Consider the following 18,848-nt stretch of genomic DNA (forward strand, 5'->3'; position numbering starts at 1 on the left):
CAAGTCGGGCCCCCGGAAATTCCAGCCGGCGTGTCATCGGAGGACGCTCGGACACGATTCACGGTACGCCGGGCTTGTCACAGCACAGAACATCACAAGTTGTCCTTTCTGGCGGCAGATGGCAAAAGCGGGCCATGTGACTAATGTCAACATTGAAACGGACCAACCACTCGGCCCCCACCTCTCTTTTAGCCATCATCGGTGATGGGGGGGGGGGGGGGGGGGGGGGGTTGTGAAGTGTCACCACACAATCTGTCTAGCAACCTAACTCGTATGAAATTTATTCACAAAAATTGCTTTGCGAGTGCATCAAAACAAACAATAATCTAATTGCCTTTTTGTTTTCTCCCTGTCTCAATAATTGCGATTTCATATGCAATTTTTTTTTCCATGGTCCACTCCTTTCTATTTTCTAACAATAACAACAATTTCTAACAAACTTAGTCATACTAAATTACCTCTATGCTAAAATAAAGGCAAATGAATCATAAATTAATTTGAAAGCATTTATCAACGACAAGAATAGTAAAAAGACGAATAAGCGATTGCATCAAGATGTTTATTGTCCCAGTTGTAGTTTGACCTATGTTAAAACTAAAACCTTCCTGTTGTGTATTAAACAAAACCGTATTAACATTGTCATCCCTAGCTAGCTTACGACACTAGCTTGATGCTAACACACAATGAACAATGCCACAGAGGGGCTTTCGAAACTAGCACCAAAGGTTCCAGGTGTCACATGCCCAGCTGACTCTTTTTCCTGGGTAGCCAGAAACAAAAGTTCCCAAAACTTAAGGTTGGAATACTTATGGAGACAGAATAAAAGCCTCGAACTGAAAGTACTCATTGTGTGGGTACTTTGTCTACGGATAGAAAGATTGACTTCCTGTTGTGCTTGTCATGGCAACGTCATACTTCGGGCAAAGAATCAAGGCAGAAGACGAGCAGTGCTACCCAAAAGTAAAAATAAATAGAAGGCAAGTCGTTTTCTCTGCCAAAAAGGGTGATTGACGAGGGATGTGCCATTTTACAATAAATACAAATACAAGCATAAAAATGTCAAAAGTACAACGTCAACTATCAGTCGGGTCTCAGCGCGTCTGCTGCCATCTAGTGGTCACTGACGGACATCACGGAGCAGTTTCTCTTCCTCACAATAAGGATGTTAATGTGGAGGATGGCCCCAATCCCCCCTATTTTTTATTCTTTATATTAGCATCGCCTGGCGGAGTTTGGATATTTGGTCTTCAGAGCCTCTTTGAAGCTGCGAAACAGGAGCCGGTTGCGATTGTTTTCCTCGTCCTTCTTAGCGTGGAACTCGCCCTGGATCTTGAAGCCGCGGTGGACCAGGAAGGCCGAGGTCAGCACGGAGAACTTGAAGCCGGCTACGTGGAGCTCGCAGGCCTGCACAAAACAAGTCAGCAAGTCGGATGAGACGTCATAATGGAATATGAAAGACAGTTTAGCGTTCATTTGGATCTGGTCTCTTATGAAATCCCCATTTGGCTGCTCTGCACGCGCATGACGCCATTTCTGACCTGGCTGATGCGATTGAAGCCGTACTGCTTGAAGTTCTCGTCGTAGAGGGGCACGCTGCGCGGGCCGATGTAAAAAGGCTCCCACGGATCCACCCAGGTCAGCGTGTAGGCCACTTCCAGGACGCCCGAAGTGTCCCGGACGTGGCTGTTGACCCACTGCGAGTAGTTGGTGGGGGCTTGGCATCGAGGGCACAGCTCCTCATAGAAAGGTCTCACTTCGCCCACCTGGTATAGCCGCACCAGCTCCGCCTTGGTGGCCGGGATCTTCCTGGTGTGGCGGATCTCGAAGGCGGGCAAGACGAAAACCTGGTCCGGGTCAGGCCGGCGCCCGGCGATCATCTCCAGGAACTGCCGGTGCAGATCAGCCGCAGGCATCATGTCGATGTCAATGACGAGGACGTAGGAGGCCTCGCTGCCTCCTCGGGCCACGTTCCGAAGGAGGTTATTGGGGTAGGAGACGTCGGCGCCAATAGCGTAGTTCTTGTATTTGTCCCTGTGGGCTTGCAGCCGGGCGAAGACAGCAGCGCAGTCGCCCAGGCCGGCAAAGTGGTGGTGGTCCTCCTCGGGAAAGCTGGCCGTCTCCCCCGAGAGACACACCAGGTGGAAGTCCACCAGGGCCTGCAAGCGAGGACACAAAACGCCCAGCGCGTACACCAGCGCCGTGGCAAACTTGACGTCCTGGCCGTGCGCAAAGATCGCCACCGACAGCGGGTTGCGCCACCGCTCCACCAGATCCTCCAGGTGGTGAAGGTTGTTGATGGTCGTGTGGGTGGCCAGCGTGAGAACATTGGAAGCCGGCTTGTTGGCGAAGTCGCTCTGAACCATGTTCTTGTACACGCGGTACTGTCCGCTGTGGTCAAAGATCCCCCCCGTGGAAAGGGAATATCTCAGGCGCTCCTTGCGGGCGTTCTTCTCGGCGTGCGCCGCGACGCTCCCCGGGCCGGAGCCCCCGAAGAGCTCCGAGTAGCTGTAGCGCTGCTGCTTGCCGTGCAACTTGGACAAGAAGGACAGGTAGAGGAGCTGCAGCAGCGCCACCAGCAGCAGAGCGCTCAGCACCATGCGGAAGGCCGAACATTTCTTAGGCAGATGCATTCCTCACAAAGTGAGCCAAAACGAGAGGGAACGTCGCCTACCTTGCCATTCTTGCCGGTGGCCGCTTCGCCTAGCTTAGCCTAGCCGCTTAGCATAGCATAGCAGCTGCGCTACCAGCTGGAAAGGCTCCCGACGAACGCCGTGAGAGCGAGCGTCATGACGTCACGCGCATGTCCAGCACGAGGGCAAGGACCTTTTAAGTTAAAAAAAAATAATAAAAAGGGCCACTCGACTCGATATCACAGACACGCTGTAAAATCCTGTCATAATTGACATATATATTTCAAATGTATACGTGCTTGAGCTCTTTGTACACATTATTGCCCATCTAAGCTGTTTAAAATGCCTCACTGTGTTTGTCAGACAAGCTATTTTGTTCTACTGAAAAGGGGTGATTTCGGAGGTATCAGGATTCGGCATGCCACGATATGTAAATTAAATGTGTAAAAATGGACAGAAAAAAAATGGATAGAATGCCATGCTTTATTGTCACATTCTCCGCCACATGCCATGCCAACTCTTAAATTCTTCTTCCTTCTCCACAGCCCAGAACAACCAAACACCAATGAGCTACATGTAGAGTATTTGCCTGCTTTACAGTATTTTTTACTTTACTATTTAACTTTTGTCAAAGTGGATTATTTGGGAATTGAATTTGGATGTCATATGCTTATGTGTTATTGAGCTGCACCTGTTTACAAATCACTATTGTGTGCCAATATGCATGGAGAACATCACAAGAGGACTCATTGCCAAAGGCTTTTTATTCTCTGCAGTTTGCCAGAGCAGAGCAAAACGGGCTGACTGTTCCGACCTGTGAGCACTTCGCCTGCGGGGCCGCCGCAAACACGCACACACACTGTAAACAACATTCGAGACCTACCAAAACTGAAAATGCATTTGGTAGGGCACGTCGCATCTTGAAGTTGTCAGTATAAAATCTTGAGGCAAATTTTATGTTTGAACCTAGATTTTTTTTTTTGTCAACTTTGTTTTCAATATGTGAGAGCCTTAGAGCCACAGCATCCCCCCCGCCCCCGAACCCCCCCCCAAAAAAACTATGAAACCAAAACACCAGCTCCACTTTTAGGGTTGCCTCCTTCACTATCCTTGGAAGCAGTCGTGGACTGGCTCTGTGCATCGCTCTCGCCCTCGCCCACCAGGCGAATGTTGTAACGTTCTCTGTACTCGGTGAGTTCACGGCCTTTCTCCAGCATCATGGTGTTGAGTGACTCGATTATTTTGGAGAGCTGACAAGACACAAACAGGAGACAAATGCTCAAATTGACATGCGGCGATGGAGGCTCGTGACAAAATGCAAAAAATCCACAGCTAAAGAAAAAATCTGAAATAAGCATTGTCATTACCTGCTCCTTGTTGGTTTGCAGTGCCGGCAGAACTTCTTTGACCGTCCTCTCCACCAGCACGCCGCCGACGAGACGGAAGCATTTCCGGGAAGGGTCCACATCTTTCAGGGTGTCGATGACAAGGCTGGTGGAGACAAGCCAATCAATCACAGAGGAAAGTTTCCTCTGTTTATTATTATTATAGAGAATTGATGGTCAGCGTCGCTGTCTCTGTCGCCGTGTATTTCCGTCCATTTTTTTCGGCGTGACGTGCCGACAGTCGGGCCCATGCCTTTTGGTGCAAGAGACCCACCCACCTGTGTTCATTTGATTCCATCTCCAACTCTGCTGCTTTGGAGGCCATATTGCGCTGCTCCTGGCGCATTCTCTGAAATGTTGCCACCACCTGTTGAACATCACACAAGTGAATTCATTCTAATCAGTAAGTAATCATCTAATTTACGCAAGATTGCAAAATTGACAAAGGGCTATCTAAATGAAAATGTTACTTGTCATCAATCCAAAATAACAGATGCTAAACCCTTGGGAGGCACTCGTCCCTCATCCACATTATTTGCTTCACTTCTCTCGTCATGACTCGGCAGGATGCGCTAATTTGTCAAATTTAGCCAGTTTATTGACGCTTTAATCGTCCTTTCGCTCCCTGGTGGTTAGTTTACTACTGGCTGGGAGATACCTTGATGAAATTTGCAGAAGAGTCGCATTTTAATGCAAATATCACCGGCTATCATCTGTAGGATCGGCTAGTGTGCACTGAAAATAGCGTTGATATCACGTCGACGGAGAAAAGAAGGCCGTGCAAACCAGAGCACCCTAAAAGTAGAACAACAAAAGCATCCACCATTGTCCAATCGGTTCATTAGGAAGCTGCATTCAGGTGGACACAAGCACACAGTCGCCAGATAGGTGCAGCGATGAGATCGTTAGCATTGTGGCTAGCCCAGTTTCTTCGTCCCGTTAATCCCCGCGGAGGGACCGGCCACAATCAAACCGACGAACGGTGCCGGTGGCGGTACCTGTTCGGTGGAGGGGGTGGATTGTTTTCCTCCACTATTGTTTGTAGCTTTGGAAGCCGCGTTGCTACCGTTCGCTGCCATTTTGGATCTCGTTAGGTGACAAGGAAGACCCCTGTCAGGAGTTGAAGTGCTGCCCGCGAGATTGCCTGAATGAAATTAGCCGACATCAACAAACGCCTTCACGTATCGGTCTTTTTTGTTTTGAGTGGGGACCGAATCTTTAACTTGGAGTGAACACGTCATGATTTGAACCAATGTTCTCCGTATTGAGGTCGTCAGCGTCCTTATTGTCCATTCGGGCAGTCAAGCCACATAACAGGTAACTAATTATTTGTCATTCCCTCCTTCACATGTAATCTGCACAACCTTAAATCCTTGTCATTTTATTGACAACCGTAGCTGGAACGAAGTTCAACAATCGGACATAAACCAGGTAGTTGAGCATCATGCAATTGACAGGAAACAAAACAAGGGCAGCGGATGAAACATTAGAAGGGGCGGTAGTTAGCAAGGTGGCAGGAAAATGTTAAGAAGATGAATGACTAACTTTGCCGAAAAGCATGAATAAATAACAAATACCATATGATTTTACGTTTAGTTGTATGGATTTGGTTGTGGAAAACACTCGTTATTTTTGCGACAGGTTGGAGGAAATGGGTAGAAAGTGCAGAATTTGCCTAGAAAACTTGCTAGTGTGCAGTTTACAGAGTATGTTCCTGTGGTAAATGAGTCTGAACTTTCTCTTCTCATTGAAGTGCGTTGTTCAGACTTTCCCTCATTTAAGGGTCAACTTCCCCTGAATGTTAATTTTCACATAGCCTGCTTGCTGAAACACCCTTCAGGCAAGGCGAGACACAAATGGCAGAATCTTGAAGAGTTACTAGATGTTCTCCCTCTTGCTTGTTCCAGCTAAGATGCATTTTATTGCTTTTAACCTGATGGTTTTATACGTATGGCTTGAAAGCATATTTCAACTTAATCTTTATTGTGAGTATTGCTTTCATACGGTGTTAGCGAAAGACGAAAAGCCAGAACTGTGGTGCAAGCAGCAGAACCCAGCATGGCGCATTTTCTAGTATAATCAAAAATTAATGTCAATATTTGTCTGCTGTGTTTGTCTTAGGAACTATTCTGCATATTTGAGTTGACATGCTAGGTGTTGTCAGAACCAGTTATTTTAGTCAATGAAAACGAATGAAATAACCAAAATTGGAAATACATTTTTTGTGAACAAAATAAAATCAATAAATGCTTTAAAAGTAATGTCGCACAGGGGAAAAAAAAGCCGCCTGGTGACATCGTCCCCAGGAGACAAAACACTTTTTTTTTAAACGAAGCAAAACAAACCATCTCTGTAACCTAATTAAAGCTATGTCGAAAAAACAAAAGTCAAACCGAAATCCGTTCTCTGCGCAGGATGTCAAGTTCTCACCATCCGCGGGCCGCCTTGTGTCAGCTGAGCGTCACCGTAGACAAGCTAGCCAACTTTTGTGCCACCCGAGAGCTGCTGGAAGAGGCAAAGCGACGAGGCGCCGCCATGGCCTTCCTGCCCGAGGCCTTTGACTACATCGGCTCCAGCCGCGAGGAGACCCTGGAGCTCTCTGAGACCCTGGCGGGAGATACTATTGCGCAATACGCTCAGATGGCCCGGTACGAGACATCGAGGCGGATTGGTGTGAAAGACGTGGACAAGGAAAAAAAAGTTTCTGGCCGAGCTCAACATCACCTTCCTTCGTCACAGGAAGTTGGACATGTGGTTGTCTCTGGGCGGCTTCCACGAACGAGGACGTCAGTGGGAGGCCGAGCGGCGGATTTACAACTGCCACGTGGTCATGAACAATCAAGGTAGAGTCGTCTTAAAACACACGTGGACCCCTTTGCGCTTCCTGAGGTCACGTCGCCGCGTTTTTGTGATCCGTGCAGGCGAGATCGTGTCCACCTACAGGAAATGCCACCTGTTTGACGTGGAGCTTCCCGAGAAAGGCGTCTTGCTCAGCGAAAGCACCTTTACCATCCCGGGCCCGTCGCTGGTAGCGCCGGTCCAAACGCCCATCGGCAAGGTGTCCTCTCCGCACCGACGGGTCAGATTGCGTCGACTCGCACTTCTCACCGCCGTTTGCCGTCAGCTCGGATTGGGAGTCTGCTACGACTTGAGGTTCCCGGAGTTTTCGCTGGCGTTGCAGAAGAGCGGCGCCGAGATCCTGACCTTCCCGTCGGCCTTCACGGAGGTGACGGGAGCCGCTCACTGGGAGGTACTAAATAATATTATAAATGATGTCACTTTTATTCCCCTTTTCATATGAAAGGTAGAGTGGACAGTTGAATGTCTCCTGGCCCGGGTCAAATGGACCCAACACATATGAAAGGGTGAAGCCCGTTTGCGTTGACAGGTGCTGCTCCGGGCGCGAGCCATCGAGAACCAGTGTTACGTCCTGGCGGCGGCGCAGGTGGGCCGGCATCACGACAGGCGCTCGTCCTACGGCCACGCCCTGGCCGTGGACCCCTGGGGAGCGGTGACGGCTGACTGCGGGGGGGAGCGAGCGGGCCTGGCGCTGGTGGAGGTCGACCTAGAGAAAGTTCGCAGCGTTCGAAGGAATATGCCGCTTCAAAAGCATCGGCGAGACGACAACTTTTACGCCAGCGTGTGACATGAGTGAATGGTCCAACTTTGACTCATTTTAGGTCATGAGGAAACCTGCTCCAAATGATCATATAAAGTTCTTCTGTCTTTTATAAGGACAAGGAACCTTCTCCAGACCATGGCTGTTGTGTTCCATTTATTAAAGTACAGGGAACGACTGTTAAGTTTTACAATGAGAACAAATGTAAAGATCACTTCTCATAATAGTCACCGGGACAAAATTGTTGGCACCACTATGTTAATGGAAGAAATCCCACGGTGCTCACGCGAATAACGTGAATGTAACAAATGTAATTGTAAATAAAACATGAATCAAAATCTAAACCAAGCAGCTTGATGTTCCTGTGACGACTGAGCAACATTCCGAAATTGAAGGTACTACCTGGAAGTGGACTGAAATTGGTCACACATTGAGAAAGAGCCCAGAACAACGTCCAAATAAATAAACGGGATCAATAATATCCAAGATCAAGGTACATCAGTGTCAAGTTGCACCACCCGTCTGTGGATTAATGAGAAAAAGACATTTTCCATAGCAACCGCAAATGAGGTAGGTGGGTTGGCAAAAGAAATGAGCAGCAAACAACAGTAGCACCATAAAAAAAAGAGAAATATTTCCTTGAGAGCCATCAAATGATCACGATCAATCAGCCCGTGCAGACATTTCGTGTCACGCATGATAACGGTAAAAGCGCCCGCGTTCGGTCCAATGGTCCAGCCGTGACGTCATCAGTAGGAAACAGGAAGTGACTGTTGCTGACACAGGTACGAGACTGGGACGAAAACAGCAGCGATGAAGAGGAGCTGCTTGTGCAAACGACTTCTTTATTAAATGGGCGATTTCATGTAAGGAGGAACAATGAAGTGTTGCGTCCGGACTGGATTCGAGGCATCGCTAAGGTTAGTTTGCTTCCTCCCTCGCTCGCTGTAGCTAACACCGGAGGCTAGCTTTAGCATCAAGTCATCTCTCAACATCTCGTTGTGTCATTGGGGGGCAGCCACGTACATTTTCCATATTTGATTTATTTTTAAATCATTCGTAGTCGCTTAAACCGGAGCGCTAAGGGAGGCTGCAAGGTGGCCCACCAATGTGCCGAGGTGTGCTGAGAACGTCACGACGGAGGTAGTTAGTTGGAATGCAGCAATACAAGTTAAGTCAACAGGACGAGTTGCTGTACGGTGTACCGGAAGTCAGGGTTCGCTTCCAAGAGTTTGAACGGACATCTACTTTTCTCTCTAACCTGCACTTGTTTACTTGCACTGACCTGAGTGATGAGTGTGATCCTGCTCCGCCTGCTGACATGGCCACAGGAGATGACGCTCGGGGAGCCTCGATCAAACTACTGAGTTCCAAATTGCTTGGAATGACTAACAGAGTTGGCTCCAAAAGAGACCTTATGCCCAGTGTATTGGGTCGGGAATTCGACCCAAGATATGGGTCGCCTCGTTATTAGTATTGCTGAGCTTATTTTAATATGGTTTGGCCGGTCACCGTGCGGAATTTCTCTTGACATTTTGGAGCGAATGCCGAACTTGGTTGCACCCAACCAGAAAGTTGAGAGGTTGGTGAAATTGCCGAGTTGTTTATTGTCAAGCACTAGCAGCTAACCACAGTGGCCGCCAGCAAGCTTAAAAGTTCATGTCAAGCCCCGGTCACAACAGACTTGTGCAATGTTGGCAAAAAATGAACGAAATAAAAGTCAACTGCTGAAGACGTTTATGGCAGGAGGGAAGAAGCTGCTTAATGTCTGCTTGTGGGATAGCGCCTGCAAGAGGTGGTGACCAGGATGTGGAGGGTCCAAGAGAATTGTGCAAGTCCTCAAGAGTCTCAGTCTCTCTTATTCATCCAAACCAGACTGTGACGGAGGAACACACGACTGTTTTATAGAAGTGCCTCAACAGCTCCTCCTCAGGAGCTGCACCTTCTGCTTGGACTTTTTTTTCCATTCCTAGGAACTTGAAGGCTTTCTGATAGATGAGATAAGGCGAGAAGCTTGAAAAGCAGGGAGGATCGGCTGAACGGTGCAATGTGGACGTGACTTTTTTTTCCGTTTCTTTCTAATCAGCTCAGACCTGATTGGGTAAGGGTGCAAATGCAGTCTCACGATAGCCAATCAAGACGCAATCATCGCTGAAGGGATTAGGTTGCGTTTCAAGTCATTCACCAATACGTATATCAATAATGAGTGGGGGTATTTATTTGTCCCCCAGGGCACGGCTGCTTTGCTAAATGGAGTCGGAGCAGCTGTACCACAGAGGCTACTCCAGGAACAGCTACAACAGCATCGCCAGCGCCAGCAGCGACGAGGAGCTGCTCGATGGAGCTGGCATGGTCATGGACTTCCACACCACCGAGGACGACAACCTGCTAGATGGCGACGCTTCCTCCCCAGGTACGGCGCACCTGGACACGCCGGGCCGGGCCGGGGCTGTATTTATTGCATTCGTGGAATTCTATTGGCCTTTACTGTCCACTGAAATTGACGTTCAAGTACCCTCGGGCTCACCTGACCAAACACAGAACTATCTGATGTTCCATCATATATTAATTGGGTGCTTATTTATCTTGTATGACAAGATATTTGCTTCAGCATGGTCTAGTTTTTTATTTTTTTATTATTTTTTTTTGGTCTCTGTTATTTATTTCTTTGTTGTCCTGGGCCTCCAGTGGCTCTAGAAACGCCCCTGTGAGTGCCGGTTCGTGCGTGATGATGATGTCATCAGCCTTCAAGTCAGCTGCTGCAGTAGAGCGAGAGAGAGCGAGGGGGAGAGAGAGAGAGAGTGAGTGAGTGCGAGAGAGAGAGAGAGTGTGAGAGAAGGGAGGGCGAGAGAGAGAGTGCGAGAGAAGGGAGGGCGAAAGAAGGCAGGGCGAGAGAGTTCAAGGCGACACACACACACACACGCACACACATGCACACACAGGCTGTGTGTGTCGCTGCCTTGCGCAGCCCTGCTTGCCTTCCTCCAGCAAAAATGGCAGCAGCTCCAACGCACGCACGCACTTCAAGCAGTGCGCAGTGAAAGCTTAGCTTAGCTCCTTTTAGCCTAGCCTAGCCTCAGCTCGCCGACTCTGTCCGTCAACATGGAGGAGGAGGAGGACGCCGACCCCTATTTACCTTACGACGGGGGAGGGGACACCATCCCCCTGCGCGAGATCCCGAGACGAGGTACGAGTCCGTCGCTAGTGACGACGACGTTGCGCGCGGCCGTCGTGCACAAGATAATGAGATTAAGCCTGAGGCCTCGGGAGCCGTGTCCACCGCAGCCCGTCACCGGGGGTCCGTCACGCTACGTACATGAGCTGGATCCAGGCGTGACCCCTGTTGTTGGTACGGTCTGATAACCTCCAGCGCGATTTTGGCCACCACCCTAAGGAGATGTTCAGCAACGTTCGATGTGATGTTTGCAATTCAAGTGAGCGTATCGAATCAAGCGTCAACTGAGGGAGGGGGTTGGCGGGTTGCCAAAATAAGCGGGGGTTGCCCCGCTGTGACTGTCATGCACTTGATTTTGGAGTCAGCCAGTCCTCCATCAAGTTGCTCCAAAATGCTGCTTCAAAGCTCACATTGTTAGTCTTTGTTTTTTTTTCCCCGACTTGTTTGTTTCGACTCTTTTGACTGTCTTTGTGATTCATTGATTGTTTGTTTGTCGTTGTATGACTTCTTTTGCTCCTGGTATGCCATTTTGCATGCAGCGCATTGTCGTCATAGTTTCCCTCGGAGGGCCATTAAGACATCAACATCTTCTTTCGATGTACATAGAGTCTAGGCGACACAACAAACTGATAAATGACTACCGTAATTTTCGGACTATAAGTCGCGGTTTTTTTCATAGCTTGGGTGGGGGGGCGACTTATACTCAGGAGCGACTTATATACATATATATGTTTTTTTTCACTTTTTTGGGCATTTTATGGCTGGTGCGACTTATACTCCGGTGCGACTTATAGTCCGAAAATTACGGTACTTTTGAAATCAGAGACGATTGAAAAGCGTTTTGCTTAAAAAGCTGAATGGTGATTAAAGTTGCTAGCAATAGCTCTAATTTTCAAAAGTGAAGACAATTAGTATTTCTTAGTCATAACACACAGTCGGTGCAAAAGGTGTCTTCCCGGGCCACATAAAACGATGTGGCGGGCCGTATCTGGGCCCCCCCGGGCCTATGTTTTAAAGTGACACAGTGCAATTGCAACCAGTTGAGAGAGCAATAGCTGATCATTTTCCAAAGAAGAAGAATTATGGGTCGAAGTAGTCTATGTCGCGTATGCGGGTATTTTGATCCGATTTTTACTCAGACAGAGCACTTGTTGAAGCGACTTTTGGCCTGCGAGCGCCGTGACATTTTGTGAGGGTGAGACACGACACGACTCGGCTCGGCTCGGCTGCTTTCTTGGGCCGAGCGAGCAGAGACAAAAAGGCGCGCGGGCCTCACCGGTGGCCGTTCGCGCTCACGTGGGCTTCCTTATCGTTTCTTCAGCTGGTTTCACACGGCAACGCCAGCGAGCGACACTTAAGGGGCCACACTGAGGTGACTGGGACCCGCTGATGATCTGAAGGTCTTTGGGGAACTTTAGAACCTAAGAATGATTTGGGGTCATTTTGAACGAGCAGAAATGGGACAGGCCTAATGACTCGTCTGAAGATGAAACGTGATGTAGCGGCTGCTGATCCTTTGGTCTGGCGTAGGCTCCAACTATGCCATGACGAACGGGGGCGGCGCGCCCAGCAGCTCTACCCACCTGCTGGACTTCTTGGAGGAGCCCATCCCCGGCGTGGGCACCTACGACGACTTCCACACCATCGACTGGGTGCGCGAGAAGTGCAAGGACCGCGAACGGCACCGCAAGGTCAGGACCGGTTGAACCGGTACCCGCGTGACTCGCGGTTGATCCGGCCAGGATTTGCAATATTTTTGGGAGCGCCGTCCGCCCTTTGTACAAATACCACGTTTGTGATGTTTGCAGATCAACAGTAAGAAGAAGGAGTCGGCGTGGGAGTTCACCAAGAGTCTGTACGACGCCTGGTCCGGATGGCTGGTTGTGACGCTCACCGGCTTAGCTTCCGGTAATGGCCCTGCAAACGTGCCGCGGTTCTAGTCGTAGGCTACCGAGCCATTCTTAAAACCCGTTCATTGCCATTGACGGTTGTAGACGTCAAAGATGTGACTTGTGTTGGCTGTGAATGAATTCAACTCAAGTGCAAATTGATTTTAAAACGTATAACAAGCTTGTCCCTCCATCTGGTCCTCGGCGGCAGGCGCCTTGGCCGGCCTGATCGACATCGCCGCCGACTGGATGAACGACCTGAAGGAGGGCGTGTGCCTGAGCGCCATGTGGTTCAACCACGAGCAGTGCTGCTGGACGTCCAACGAGACCACCTTTGCCGAGCGGGACAAGTGCCCCCAGTGGAAGAGCTGGGCCGAGCTCATCCTGGGCCAGGCCGAGGTTCGCTGCGGAGGACCGTCCCCCCCCCCCCCGTTGAGATTTCCTTTTTTTTTTTTTTTTTATAACCGGGCTCGCCGTTGCAGGGTCCGGGCTCCTACATCATGAACTACTTCATGTACATCTACTGGGCGCTGTCTTTCGCTTTCCTGGCCGTGTGTCTGGTCAAGGTGTTTGCGCCGTACGCCTGCGGATCGGGGATCCCGGAGGTAAATGAAAAGCGGGCCAATTGACAGCATGGTTTTGACTTGATGTAACGCACACAGCAGCTAGAGGGCGCCAACTGGAAATGTTGCTTTTGAGCACCACTGACGCCAACTCTGGTCTGCCCCCCTCAGATCAAGACCATCCTGAGCGGGTTCATCATCAGGGGCTACCTGGGCAAGTGGACCCTGATGATCAAGACCATCACTTTGGTGCTGGCCGTGGCGTCCGGCCTGAGTCTAGGGAAGGAGGGCCCGCTGGTTCACGTGGCTTGCTGCTGCGGGAACATCTTCTCCTACCTCTTCCCCAAGTACAGCAAGAACGAGGCCAAGAAGCGAGAGGTGAGCTGAGCGCCCGCCACCGCGCACTTGGGACATTTCCGCCTGCGCTTTTTCCCTTGACCCCGACGGGGCTCTCCGTCTCGCTCAGGTCCTGTCGGCCGCGTCGGCGGCCGGCGTGTCGGTGGCGTTCGGGGCTCCCATAGGTGGCGTTCTCTTCAGCCTGGAAGAGGTGAGCATCTCGTTTTGAGCCAGCAGGATAAGACTCGTCTCACGCTCTGTGTCTCCCCCTCCAGGTGAGCTACTACTTCCCGCTCAAGACACTGTGGCGCTCCTTTTTCGCCGCCCTGGTGGCCGCCTTTGTCCTGCGCTCCATTAACCCCTTTGGGAACAGCCGCCTGGTGCTGTTCTACGTGGAGTACCACACACCCTGGTACCTGTTTGAGCTTATCCCTTTCATCCTCCTGGGAGTTTTCGGAGGCCTGTGGGGCGCCTTCTTCATCCGAGCCAACATTGCTTGGTGTCGGCGGCGCAAGTCGACCCGCTTTGGCAAGTGCTTCGGCGATCTGCGAGCGGCCGCAAAACATGATTTGAAAATAGCCATTGTCTGGCACCTCAGGTAAGTACCCGGTTTTGGAGGTGATCCTGGTGGCGGCGATCACGGCCGTGGTGGCGTTCCCCAACCCGTACACCCGCCAGAACACCAGCGAGCTGATCAAGGAGCTCTTCACCGACTGCGGCCCGCTGGAGTCGTCGCAGCTCTGCCAGTACCGCAGCCAGATGAACGGCAGCAAGGCCTTTACGGAGAACCCCAACCGGCCCGCCGGGCCCGGCGTCTACGCCGCCATGTGGCAGCTCTGCCTGGCGCTCATCTTTAAAATCATCATGACCATCTTCACCTTCGGCCTCAAGGTGAGCCCGCCTGTTGCCCGAGACCCATTTGAGAGAGAGAACCGATGCAGCCACTCCGCCCCTCCCCTCAGGTTCCATCAGGCTTGTTCATTCCCAGCATGGCCATCGGCGCCATCGCGGGGCGGATCGTCGGCATTGCCGTGGAGCAGCTGGCCTACTACCACCACGACTGGTTCCTCTTCAAGGAGTGGTGCGAGGTTGGCGCCGATTGCATCACGCCGGGACTCTACGCCATGGTCGGGGCCGCCGCCTGCCTGGGTGAGTCTGTCGGAACCAACGATGAACTCTCTGGGTTCAGCGTGGTCACGCCTGTTGCGCAATGTCTTCCTCCTCAGGCGGGGTGACCCGCATGACCGTCTCCTTGGTGGTCATCGTCTTTGAGCTGACGGGCGGCCTGGAGTACATCGTGCCCCTCATGGCCGCCGTCATGACGAGCAAATGGGTGGGCGACGCTTTTGGGCGAGAGGGCATCTACGAGTCCCACATCCGTCTCAACGGCTACCCCTTCCTGGACGCCAAGGAGGAGTTCACGCACACCACGCTGGCCAGGGAGGTGATGCGGCCGCGCCGCTGCGACCCGCCGCTGGCCGTGCTGACGCAGGACGACCTGACCGTGGAGGACCTGCAGGCCGTCATCAACGAAACCAGTTACAACGGTTTTCCCGTCATTGTGTCCAAGGAGTCCCAGAGGCTGGTGGGCTTCGCCCTGCGCAGGGACATCACCATCGCTATAGGTACGGCCATTTTTGCCCACGCCGCTTGCTGAGTTTAGTCACAAAGTAAGTTCAACCGGTAAGTCCAAGGTACGGCTGCCAAATGCAAATTTGGCCGAGCGTTGAAAGTTGATCGGGAAAAGTTCCATTTGAGAACATGCGTATCGTAATCGTAAACTGCCTCCACTGCTCTCCCGCTCGGACAGAGAACGCTCGGCGCAAGCAGGAGGGCATCATGTTGAACTCCAGGGTGTACTTCACCCAGCACGCCCCCACCCTGCCCGCCGACAGCCCCCGGCCCCTCAAGCTGCGCTCCATCCTCGACATGAGCCCCTTCACCGTCACCGACCACATGCCCATGGAGATTGTGGTGGACATCTTCAGGAAGCTGGGCCTGCGCCAGTGCCTGGTTACGCACAACGGGTGAGTGCAGCGCAGTTAGCGTGCCGGACCGGACTCTGGCCCTGACCCCCATCCTGCCAGAAGTGGCACCGTGTCGTTCCGCGTCTCGTTCCAGGCCAGTTGTGCGAGTAACGGGGGTGTGTTGCAGGATTGTGTTGGGCATCATCACAAAGAAGAATATATTAGAGCATCTGGAGGAGCTCAAGCAGCACACGGAGGCCCTGGTGAATAGACAGTAAAACGACCCCCTCACCCCACCCCCACTCTTTAGTGGAGGGGTGCATGAAACCTGGTGTGGGCAAAAAGATAATGGCGTCTCATTCCTCCTGCTTTCTCTTCCTGCTGGGGGCGGTGGCTTAGTTGGCAAGAGCGTTAGCCGCATTGTAGCGGCCGCAGTAGTCGACGCATCGCAGCCGTAGCCAAGAGTCAAACCCGTGCAGCTTTCACTTAGACCGTCCGTGGCGAAGCGCTTTGTAGCTGACGCGAGAGGCGGAGTCCTAGCTTAGCCTGGACGTAGCGGCCGTGGCAGTCCGTACAGAGTCGTAGCCGTACGTTGGCCAAGCCGTAGCTGTAGATTTGCAAAGTCGTAACGAGTGAGAAGGTCGCACCGTGTTCTGCAAGCTGCTTTTGGGGCTTGAGCGGTCGCTGGAATTCCAAGTCCCATTAAGAACTGACTTTTCTTCTCGTGTGTGTGTTTTCTGAAATCTTCCCGCTCTTGACAACGGATGTCATCGGACTCATGGCAGTAACCACCGCCTTGACGAGTTTGTGGGTGTTTTTGTGAACATAGCAAGGAGAGTCCCCGATTGTGGTGTTAGATAGTCCCGTGTCCTATCATGCATGTAGGAAGTTCTTTTTTATCTGACCTCGCCCCCGCTGGCTCCCGTTCAAGTATATTTTGGGAACTTCAGCTTTTTCGCTGTTCTTTTCACAACATTTTGTGACCACTTGAGCAAACTGCCAAGCTAATAGCTAGGCTGAAAGACAGAAAATAGCACATCTTAAGCCAAGTCTGCTCATTTGGATCTGGGTCATCACAATTACACGCCACATATAATAGTAAAAACAATTAGCATTAGCTAGTTAGCATTAGCGAGCCAGTATTGCTATGTTCATATATATCCCAAGTTGAAAATTACAAAGAACACGACAGAAACATTCCACGTATTCGGACAGCACCATTAGCATGTGTACAGCCAAGCTAATTTTCGACCAACAACTCGAAAATTACAAACAGGACTTGTGTAAGCATAGTAGCTTTGAATCCCCCCCTCTGGAGGCACATTGTAAGATAAGCTAAGTAGCAGCTAAATGTTGTCACATTTACAGGCCACATTTGAATTAGCATGGAGTAGCTAGCATTAGCACGTTCGCATTAGCTTGTTGAGCCACTAACCGCTTGAAAAAAAGCAAAGACGATAGCATGTACACAAACATCCAAGTGAAATCCCTCCCACCAGTGGAGGCTCTCCTTTCCCACAAGTCAAATGTTTCTCTCGACCTTATAATAGCAAACGATATCAAAATCAGCTTTAGTTTCCCGGCCTCCTTTTTTTTTGAAGCAGCTTCTGTCTATCGGTTACGGGTGTTGGTCGTCGTTTTCAGCTTACCGCTCCAACCTCGCCACCGGTTTTGACCACAATAACAAAATGTGCTTTGTCGCGCTCATTAACTCTTCCTGTCACGCAGGCGGCTTCTTGGCATCGTCACAAAAAAGGATATCCTGCGTCACATGGCTCAGATGGCAAATCAAGATCCCGAGTCCATCATGTTCAACTGATCCAATCGTTTCAGGACGACGAGGACGAGGAAGCAGTTTGCCTCCTGGATGACACCTACCGTTGACCTACGAGCCTCATTTGCCCGCATTCTCCCCTTTTTTTTTTTTTTTTTGCACTCCATCCGCTTGAGTTGATTGACTGCCGATGAGGTTTGTGACTCACTTTACTAAAAGTGATCTGAATTGTCACTTCCTCCAGAATGAAGAACTTAGCAGGAGTTCCACACGGCGCTGTCTGGTGTGCAATATCTTTTAGTTCACTAATCCTTCCATCATTGTGAAGTCAAAAAAAAAAAAAAAAAAAAAAACTGAATTTTGTGCGATTGACTTTCCACTCGTGCTACTTTTGCCGTCACTTTAACTGGAAAGAGGGTCAAACGTGGAACGGCTCACCCTTGATCCTCGATGAATGGATGAACTTTTCACGGCTAATCAGCTGAGCCATGAGCCGGGAATGATTTTGTCACAACCAAATGTGGAAAAAGAAACACGTGGCTTTGTGCTCCCTTCCTCCCCACAAACCAATCGAAGGTATCGGCGCACGTGGCCGTTTCCGTCCGTCCTTTCCGTCCCGTTGAGGAACGCGTCGCCCACATCTCGGTTTCTTAATTTATGAAGTTGTGCAATGTTGTGATCTTTGCTTTCTTTGATTGTACATTTGAAACATGAAGGGTCATTAAATTTGGATTGAAATTTCAACTTTGTGATATGTGAAATAGACGCCGACACGTTTGTTTGATCATCACTTCAAAGTCAAAGTCTGCTTTATTGTCAACTTCTTCACGTCAAGACACACAAAGAGATCGAAATTGCGTTTCCAACTATCCCACGGTGACAAGACATATTTTTTTTTTTTTGTAACTACCAGAAAAGAAGGCAGCTTGAATTGTTTGGTGTTTAAAAAAAAAAAAAGAAAGAAAAGAGGCGTGACTCGACAAGACGTCTTCCTTTCCATATCTTTTGGCAATAGATGAAAAAGTGGGATGTGGACTCTTTCGACGTGGGCCGCACTTGAGTACAAAACAAGCTTGCCTGGCCAATTGGCAGGCAGCACGTGGACTGACTTTACAGTCCCTGAAATGATTCAGCATCTCCAAACTGTTTGACGATTATTTATCTCATGAAAGAAAATTCTTCTTCCCTCTTCAGTGACATTACACTCCGAGAGCGATTACATTACGAGAGCACCGAAATGGCTCACTTCGACGTTTATACTTGCTTGCATCCAGGCATCAATCGGCAACGAGCAAATACCAAAGCTTTTTTGCCAACATCACAAGAAAAGTATCAATTTGAGAACAAAGTTTCCCTTAATGGGAGGTAAGTTTGGTCTTCTTTTCTCCGCCCGTTTCCGGCAAAGTGACGCACGCTCAGGCCGTCTTGGCTCCATTTAAGGTCATTTAGCGGCGCACCGTTTCCTTGCCGTCAATTGGAATTTTACCGATTCCACCGTTGTCGTGTGTGT

General features: G+C 50.3%; 4 protein-coding genes across 14 annotated transcripts; 2 read left to right on the forward strand and 2 right to left on the reverse strand.

Annotated features, from left to right (window-relative positions):
- Positions 1 to 540: 540 nt before the first annotated feature.
- On the reverse strand, positions 541 to 2,777 carry b4gat1 (beta-1,4-glucuronyltransferase 1). Of its 3 annotated transcripts, XM_037260660.1 has the most exons (3): positions 1,539 to 2,776; positions 1,198 to 1,404; positions 541 to 1,141 (listed from the first exon to the last, which is right to left on the reverse strand). In XM_037260660.1, the coding sequence occupies exons 1-2, from the start codon at positions 2,628 to 2,630 to the stop codon at positions 1,213 to 1,215; spliced, it is 1,284 nt and encodes a 427-aa protein (XP_037116555.1). In that variant the 5' UTR covers positions 2,631 to 2,776; the 3' UTR covers positions 541 to 1,141; positions 1,198 to 1,212. The 3 variants fall into 3 exon arrangements, with proteins under 3 accessions (XP_037116555.1, XP_037116554.1, XP_037116556.1); XM_037260659.1 differs by having other exon boundaries at positions 541 to 1,404; XM_037260661.1 differs by lacking the exon at positions 541 to 1,141 and having other exon boundaries at positions 1,280 to 1,406; positions 1,489 to 2,777.
- A 318-nt stretch (positions 2,778 to 3,095) lies between these two features.
- On the reverse strand, positions 3,096 to 5,722 carry pfdn2 (prefoldin subunit 2). 2 transcript variants are annotated; one of them, XM_037260666.1, is made up of 4 exons: positions 5,593 to 5,722; positions 4,294 to 4,382; positions 3,998 to 4,121; positions 3,096 to 3,880 (listed from the first exon to the last, which is right to left on the reverse strand). In XM_037260666.1, exons 1-4 carry the CDS (start codon positions 5,593 to 5,595, stop codon positions 3,689 to 3,691), a joined length of 408 nt encoding a protein of 135 aa, XP_037116561.1. In that variant the 5' UTR covers positions 5,596 to 5,722; the 3' UTR covers positions 3,096 to 3,688. The 2 variants fall into 2 exon arrangements, with proteins under 2 accessions (XP_037116561.1, XP_037116560.1); XM_037260665.1 differs by lacking the exon at positions 5,593 to 5,722 and adding an exon at positions 5,014 to 5,143.
- On the forward strand, positions 5,149 to 7,973 carry nit1 (nitrilase 1). Of its 3 annotated transcripts, XM_037260663.1 has the most exons (7): positions 5,413 to 5,446; positions 5,781 to 5,855; positions 6,430 to 6,663; positions 6,755 to 6,858; positions 6,937 to 7,073; positions 7,140 to 7,265; positions 7,404 to 7,973. In XM_037260663.1, the coding sequence occupies exons 3-7, from the start codon at positions 6,431 to 6,433 to the stop codon at positions 7,659 to 7,661; spliced, it is 858 nt and encodes a 285-aa protein (XP_037116558.1). In that variant the 5' UTR covers positions 5,413 to 5,446; positions 5,781 to 5,855; position 6,430; the 3' UTR covers positions 7,662 to 7,973. The 3 variants fall into 3 exon arrangements, with proteins under 3 accessions (XP_037116557.1, XP_037116559.1, XP_037116558.1); XM_037260662.1 differs by lacking the exons at positions 5,413 to 5,446; positions 5,781 to 5,855 and adding an exon at positions 5,149 to 5,332; XM_037260664.1 differs by lacking the exon at positions 5,781 to 5,855 and having other exon boundaries at positions 5,356 to 5,446.
- Positions 7,974 to 8,368: 395 nt separating this feature from the next.
- On the forward strand, positions 8,369 to 18,082 carry clcn3 (chloride channel 3). 6 transcript variants are annotated; one of them, XR_005098985.1, is made up of 15 exons: positions 8,369 to 8,554; positions 9,866 to 10,047; positions 12,340 to 12,500; positions 12,618 to 12,717; positions 12,910 to 13,097; positions 13,181 to 13,303; positions 13,433 to 13,639; positions 13,728 to 13,808; positions 13,873 to 14,125; positions 14,196 to 14,488; positions 14,560 to 14,746; positions 14,824 to 15,222; positions 15,408 to 15,624; positions 15,752 to 15,895; positions 17,293 to 17,427. XR_005098985.1 is itself a non-coding variant. In XM_037260654.1 (15 exons), the coding sequence occupies exons 2-15, from the start codon at positions 9,885 to 9,887 to the stop codon at positions 17,446 to 17,448; spliced, it is 2,604 nt and encodes an 867-aa protein (XP_037116549.1). In that variant the 5' UTR covers positions 8,369 to 8,554; positions 9,866 to 9,884; the 3' UTR covers positions 17,449 to 18,082. The 6 variants fall into 6 exon arrangements, 5 of the variants coding, with proteins under 5 accessions (XP_037116549.1, XP_037116552.1, XP_037116550.1 ...); XM_037260654.1 differs by having other exon boundaries at positions 15,752 to 15,827; positions 17,293 to 18,082; XM_037260655.1 differs by lacking the exon at positions 8,369 to 8,554 and adding an exon at positions 8,830 to 9,216 and having other exon boundaries at positions 15,752 to 15,827; positions 17,293 to 18,082.
- Positions 18,083 to 18,848: the final 766 nt, after the last annotated feature.

This window comes from Syngnathus acus, chromosome 10, assembly GCF_901709675.1.
Source record: "Syngnathus acus chromosome 10, fSynAcu1.2, whole genome shotgun sequence".
Classification (NCBI taxonomy): domain Eukaryota; kingdom Metazoa; phylum Chordata; class Actinopteri; order Syngnathiformes; family Syngnathidae; genus Syngnathus; species Syngnathus acus.